Source organism: Glycine soja, chromosome 17, assembly GCF_004193775.1.
Source record: "Glycine soja cultivar W05 chromosome 17, ASM419377v2, whole genome shotgun sequence".
Classification (NCBI taxonomy): Eukaryota; Viridiplantae; Streptophyta; class Magnoliopsida; order Fabales; family Fabaceae; genus Glycine; species Glycine soja.
Window position 1 is genome coordinate 16,224,619 of NC_041018.1, and position 7,962 is coordinate 16,232,580.

General features: G+C 32.5%; 1 protein-coding gene across 1 annotated transcript; it reads left to right on the forward strand.

The window, feature by feature from the left end:
* The first annotated feature begins 377 nt into the window (after positions 1-377).
* Positions 378-1,190, forward strand: LOC114392707. The gene is made up of 2 exons (XM_028353925.1): positions 378-494; positions 580-1,190. Exons 1-2 carry the CDS (start codon positions 482-484, stop codon positions 1,068-1,070), a joined length of 504 nt encoding a protein of 167 aa, XP_028209726.1. The 5' UTR covers positions 378-481; the 3' UTR covers positions 1,071-1,190.
* The last annotated feature ends 6,772 nt before the right edge of the window (positions 1,191-7,962 follow it).

Genomic DNA, 7,962 nt, shown 5'->3' on the forward strand with positions numbered 1-7,962 from the left:
TATTAAATTTATAAAACTTAATAATTTATGATGAGCTGAGGAGGAGAATATTAATAGTCATTGCTTTTCGTTATATTCCAGAAAAAACCCTATTAATTATATGTTTCTGGCTTTTTCTTTGTTGGTAATGAATTATATGTTTTTGTTTTGATACTATAAGTTTATAACGATTTAATATTTACTTCCATTTGCATGAATTAAAAACCAAATTTATTCATAGTTATTAATATATTTGCAGGATTAATTTAAAATTTATTCTATCCTTACATATATTATGGTCAATTATATAAGCATTTAACATGACATTCCATTTTTCAATAGAATAAATGATAACCATTTCATTGACACATAAATGTTGCTTTACATTGTCACTTATGGCTGAATTGTGCAAATAACTCAGTAGAAGCCACATTACCCGATCCTTAATATTGTTTCCTTTGAATCTTCGGCCTTTTCAGAAGGAAATTTTGCAACAACAATAATGAATCCTGAAGGTTAGATCATCGATTTCTCTCTCGAACATTTATTATTTGTTTGCACTTTGCACAATCTAACTATTTGATGTCCTTTTGGTTAAAGGTGCACAAGCTAATGCAAACAACCAAAACGAAGTGATCCTTCATCTATCTCTTGATCTTGAATCATTGAGTCTCCTTCCTTTATTTCCCGTAGCTGAAAGTGTGCAAAGGTTCAATGAAGGGCTTCTTCCTCAGCCACAAATGAATCTACACAATGGTCCCAAAACTGTTGTTCCTCTTCATGAGTTCTCTAATGTAGCATTGAGATCCAACATTTCTCCTTCAAGTTCCCTTGCTAAAACTCCTCAAAAGCCTTCCACCAATCTTGATTTGTCACTAGCCTCAGGCTTAGGTATGAATCCTAATAACAATCTTGCACAAGGACATGCAGTGCAAGAGCAAGGCATGCGTAGAGGCACTTTAACAAACATTGTGCACCTACGAACCAAGAGACGCTTCAGTGACTGTGTTTTTCAAGAATTTCAAGTGGGTGAAAGTTCAAAGATGGGTGAACAAGCTGCACTGGCTAAACGGCGTGCTACCCGATTCTAATGTCAGTTCTCCTTTGGGAGTACCTCATATATTTAGGCCTCTATCTTATTATGTAATGTATTTTTATTATCATTCCATCACACATTTTGTTATTTGAATTTGTGCTCAACTATTTCCGGTGGCAGGTTATTATAGGCTTATAGCACCTTCAAGTGTGAGGTACATTACATTTCAATTTTATGATATGATGATAGTTAGTATCTTATCTTGCCTTATATATTTTTCTACTTTTTTTATAATTAGATATAATTTTGATTTTTTATTGGAAGATAATAAAAGCAACTCGTATTTTATTTAACGCCAAAAATCATATTTTCTGCAAAATTACTTATTTTTACTATTATATTTTTGAGGCAGAGGAAATTTGGAAAGTTGTGTGGGAATGTGGATGTTTAAAAACCTATGGTCCGGATGATTTAAATTTTAAATTCATGAAAGCTTTTTGGAAGGATTTTAAATGAGGGCATTAGGAGGCTTTTGGATGAATATCATGAGAATGAGAATTTTCCAATGGGTTGTAATGCATTTTTCGTCACTTTGATTCCAAAAGTGAATTACCTCTACACCTTGCTGATTTTAGACCCATCTCTTTAGTGAGATGTATGTATAAAATATTTTGTAAGGTGTTAGCTAATAGGTTGAAGAAGGTACTTTTAAGTGTGATTGATCATAAGCAAAGTGCTTTCTTGGGAGGAAAATTCCTACTTCATAGTGTGTTGGCGGTGAATGATACCATTGATAAAGAAAAAAGGAAAAAGAAAAAGTCTTATCTTTAAGTTAGATTATGAAAAACCTATTATTTGATTAATTGGAATTTCTTGTTCTATATGAAGAGGTTGGGTTTTGATGAGAAGTGGATTCATTGGATTAAGGGATGTTTGACATCAAGTACCATTTGATGTTGCTGAAATACTTATGAATTTTTCGCTCAAAAAATTTTAAGACAAGGTGATCCATTGACACTTTTCTTGTTTACTATTGTTATTAGAAGGATTGTGTGAGATGGTGAGAGGGAAACTATTGAGAAAAACTTGTTTGCAAGTTTCCTTGTGGGGGATGGTAATGTGGAAGTCAACCTTTTGTAATATGTGGATTATCCACTTTTCTTTTGTGAAGCTTCTTTGAGTAATGTCATTGTGGTCAGAGCATTCTAAGATGCTTTGAGCTTATTTCGAGTTAAATGTGGACTTTTACAAGATCAATTAGATCCATTGAGGTTGATATATCTACTATGGAGAGGTGTTTTTTTGGGGAGAGTTTGTTTCATAAACTTGGTTTTGACCTCCTTACCTTTGTTCTACATGTCTTTCTTTAGAATACCTAGTGGCATACGCAGTGAGGAAGATTGTGAAAATACAAAGAGATTTATTGTGGAGTTTGAGCATGGGGAGAAAAAATAAGTTGGACAAGGGTGTGTCAATCAAAAGGTCAAGGGGGGATTGGTACCAAGGATGCGAATATGTTCAACATTTCTCTTTTAGCAAAGTGGAGATGGACTATATTCCAACAAAAAAAAAAGATGGGCTTTATGGTGTATCATTCTTGATTCAAAGTATAAGGGCTAGATGGGTTTACAAGGTGATCGAGGAGGTGACTAAAAATTCCTCATTATGGTGGAGGGATTGTTGAGTGGAGAGTAAGAAGTGGTGAGGGTATGAGTTTTTGGCATGACTAATGATTAGGGGAGGAGAGTTGGGTTGTTAAATTTCCTAAGTTATTTGCAAATTCTTTATACAACAAGATAGTAAGTTAAGTGGCATGGGAAGTTGGGGAAGGAGGAGTTTGGGCTTGGAACTTTCTATGGCGAAGAAGATGGTTTGAATGGGAATTACCCATGGTGGATGCATTAGACTTTGTTGGTGTGAAAATTTGTTGATTGATCACTTGTCATGTCGGCTAATTACCAATGAGTGATTTCCCCTTATGCAATTGACTAAAAAAAAGGAATTTCGTTCTTTGATTGGGTCCTAGCCCACACAAAAGAGATTTTTAGCAATCGATGAACTTAAGATTCTATGCTAGGCTACTCCTGTGTGAAATTGCGGCAAAGGGAAGTTGTAAATGGCTAAAAATGGTAAAGGAAAGTTGTAAATATAGTGGTATATAGAGTTTCATATATAAGCACTTCTGGCACATTTTTTACACCAACATGCTAATTTAATTAAATTCACAAATTAAGTTCAATGATATTATTAAGTCAATTTAATTCAAATACCACCACATCAAACAAAATCTTAACCAAGACTTGGAATATCTAAATCACACATCATGAAATATTATTTCACAATACAAGAATTACCAAACACTAACATTAATTTACCTAAGGAATTAATCACAATTTATGGCGCATCAAATTCCTTTCAATCAAATATTATTTAAGTAATTAATTTTCTTAAAATATATCAAACAAATTAAATTCCTATAAGATGAAAATCAAGTTGGTACACTTTAGAAAAGTAACACAATCTATGCCTCCAACATCAAGGTACTCAAGCAAAGACCTTGATACTATAACGAATTTCACATAATCTTCTCACAATTTTTCAATGATGTTGGTGGAATTTCTCATAGAAAATTGAATTGGTATACACAAATTTGAAGCATACAAATTATAGAAGGATACATATATAAGGATTAAAATAAATATATAGGAAGAAGTTCCTCTAAAGTGAAAGGTTCACCCAAGAGAGTAAACAATGTAGTTGATAAGGCCAATTAGGCCTCAACCAAAGGCAAAACACACATTACAAGCCGCAAGGCCTTTAATGAGGTAGGCAATGATTTGTATGAATCCATTAACACGTGCTTTAAAAATTTCATTTTGTTTTACAATCAATCACATTTATACATTTATAATCGTTTGTTGCATTTCTAGTATCCAAGGCCAAGGAGTTATGTCAAGATCCCAACCCTCATGAGTTGTTTATGGCTAACCACAAGAAGTTCACATGCAAATGGGTAATTAGTCACTCTCAGAAGGCATATGTAAGTTTCAAATCTTATATTATGTTTCTTAACAAAATATTTTTCTTACAACTATATATTTTTCACATTGAAAATAAATAATGACTATCGACACTACCTATAACACTCATTGCTACATTGTCCCAAAACACACATCACACACTATTAATTTATTTAAAATAAAAATCACTAACTATTTTTTTAATGAAATTTTGTTATTTCCAAATGTGTGTTTTATATCATTTTCCATAATTCTTTTTTAAATAAAGCTTTTGGGGTAAAAGGTATCACATTGCCCATGCTAGTTGATGCTTACCAACAAGTGGTAAATGACTATTTTCTTGATTCATGAATAGTAGAATAGAATCCATAGGGCTTAGATGCCTATTGGTAACTAGTCTGCCCCCATTTGATAATTGAGTAAATCCATATGGCTGACTTGGGGTTACTTCATAATGCAAGTTTGGACCTTCCCAAAATTAGTTGTCGTGGCCTGAAATACAAGGGTCCCTCGAATTCTGAGGTGAGAAGGAAACTAATTACTCTTGCAATATTTAGGTCAAGCCAATTGCTTTTTCTCAAATTGAAATTATAGGGATGAGGGACAAGACAACTTCCACTATGGTTAATCAACGGCTAATGTTGTTGCATACGGATTTAGAAAATTACTAAATATAGATGCAGTCCACCAATTCAACACATATTTAGAATAAAATAATTAATTAAGGTGCATGAGATGACAAAAATGGTGCAAGAAACCCCATAAAAATTAAGACCAAAATAAAGTTTGTCATAATTTATGCATAGAAACTTAATGTGTAAAATATGATTGCCTAAGGACAAGCATGTCCTATGTAGTAGTAACAGTGGACCCTAAGTCTATGGGCATGACAATATAACCTAGTTGTTGGAACATTTGGTACATGATATCATGTAATCCCATCTCCACCTGTTGATAGATATAAGAGTGGACAATTATAAGATCTAGTTCTTGATCACTTGTAAAGTAGCATGAGGGTGGATCAAGAACAAAAGCGTCAATAGTTACCAAGTGTGCAACTAGATGACTATGTCGCATGTGATCTAAAAGTTCATAATGTTGATGAAGTTCTATGAGTGATGAAGAGGTCCAGAAGTGGTGTTACTTGGTGGACAATATCAAATTATATGGTTATAGCCATGGGTTGAACAAATGCAACAACTATAATTATGCTCAACTATGTCTTGACTTGGTTGCTAGAAGTCCTTCATGTTTGATGGAGTTGAATTCATCTTCAAAATGCTAAGTCTTTATCTTAATTACGTGGACCATTTTTCATTGCAGATGGTGAAGGGAACTTTAGTTTGAGATGACTGGAGTCCCACTAGTCATTGTTAACTCCTCGGCAAATGTACCAATTCGTCCAAGTAGTATTTAAAATGGTAAGTCCGAGTGTCGAGTCCACATGGACTTTGACTATACTTGGAGTTTGTATATTTCTAATTTTAAGTTGATAATTGACTAAATTCAATATTTTGTCTAGTAATGATGCAAAAATATTAAATTAGACCATAAATAAAGATAATTAAGCAGAGCACATGCAAGAGACACAAGACAAATCCTTGGAGTGGTAATTGCCGGTTGATGCATAATTTCATTATGTGTTGGGTGCTCGGCCTACTGAAACTGTTCTTGATGCAATGTTAGAGATTTTTCACCATTTAATGTTATTTCAATTTTACATTCATTTGCTAACCTACCCTAACCATGATTCCTTATATGAAAGAGCCTAAATTACCTAATTTCACTCCTAATCCCTTATGGGCTACATCAAATAATTTGCTTTAAGAATAAAGATGCATAATTAAGGATAAATAATACCATTTTATCACTAGACATGGATTACCTAGAAGCTCTTTTCAAGTTCTTAAGGTGCAAACATTTCCCAATGAGTAAACCTTATAACATACATGTGCATGGGTGATCAAACCATAAACAAGACAATAAACTCAGAAAAGAAACAATAATATTGAAATAACAATAAATGGACAGTAAGAATCATTATATCAAGAGTGTTTGGTTGTCAAGCTCCCAACAATAGGTCATTTAGCCTCTCATTATCATGAGAGACTCACAAATACAAAAATAAAGGAAGTGGAAGAAAATGGATTAAAGAGAGCTCCAAGTAAGTGAAATCCTTTGTTCTCTCGTGCCCTAACTCTGTCTCTTTATATCAATATGAAGGCACAATGTTCTCCCTCTTTTTTATCTTTAAAACGTTACAAAGTCATATTTTTCAATAATGACTATGCGTTAAGTCTGCATGTGTGCACTGAGCGCACATGCAAAGTCCAGTCGGCTTAAGTGATCACGTGTTAAGCCGCCAAATGTGCGCTTAACGTGCCTGCACGATACAGCTGGCCTCCAGACTGTCTCATCACACTAAGCGGGTGCTGATTGTGCTGCTTCAGTTCTTCAACATCTTCCAAACTTCCTGTTGTGTTAGTTTCTACAAAAAAAAATAGAACCAAAATAGTGTAAATTTATTAACTTTAGCATCCTCTGGATAAAAACTCAAAAGAAGTTAAATTCCTAAATTTTTAGCTCAAAAAAACATTAAAAGGGAGGAAATTAGATAATTGCAATGTGATTTAAATATTCAAATTACGTATGCATAGCAATTATTAGGCATGCAAATTTATGTTTTTGTGGATATTGGACTCATCAATTATGGAAAACAACTAATTACCAATTGTGGTAAAAAAAATGATAATAAAGATAAATGTAAATAAATAGATAGATAAAAACACATGGTTAGAAAAAGTAAGATTGATTGATTTGATAAGAGATCTATTTTACATTGTATTTTCTGTTATTTCTAATGTTTTCTACACAATTGCATATTTTAATTCACTATCAGAGTCATTTTTTTTTTCTTTTTAAATTGACTATTTATGTCCTCAAAGCAAAAATTGGACATTAACTATTAAGGAAAAACGTTGATTGTCACATGTCATTATCTAATTAATGGCATGTGATAGTCAACGATCAATTACATAATGACATATGACAATCAACGTTTTTTATTAATAGTCATCATCTAATTTTAGTCATGGAGACTCAAATAGTCAATTTAATAAAAAAAAGAGGGACTTTAGTAGTAAATTAAAATATAGGGGAATCGATTTAGTGAATTAGGATAAATAAAGATACTATTTTTGTAACTAATTCAAAATAAAAATAAAAATAATCCTAACCATTGATTTAAAAAATAATGAATCTATGCTTACAAATAGGTTTCTCATGATGGGAGATATGAAATACTCTTCCACCCTAAAATCTTCCAAGGTTAATATGGACAACAAATCCTATAATCTACTCTGTCCTCACCTCTAATAACTTCCAAGCCATCTCCCATGAGTTTGTTTGTTTGTTTGTTTTTTTTAATGTAGAAATTCAAGTTACTGAGAAATAAAGTAAAAGTAGAGAGAGGTAATGAAGTTGAGAAAATCTCCGGTTGAACAACTTAAGGATTTGTTAGTTAACATTTATTGACTTTTAATTTTCTACATAACATTTAAGACATTGACGTCACCATTGGAAACATAACTCGAACAACAGGGAAAGGAACAAAGGAATAAATATTTTCTAATGTAACACTCTCATCTATTATAGAATTGTTCAATTCACTGATTTACTATCAAGAAAGTTTAACGAGGTACACAATCAATCTCTTTTAGCAAAAAACAAAAGTTCAATGGCTTTCACCCTTATAAAGAAGTGTCGAATCATGAAAGACAAGGACTGATCCTACATTTCCCACAATTTTCATTAACAATTTTCAAGGTTCTATATCTAAACATGTTTGTTTGTCATCAATTTTTTCATTTTCTTTTTTTATCGTATTTCCCTTGTAATATAACTTTTGTTGCTCCTATATTCTGTTAA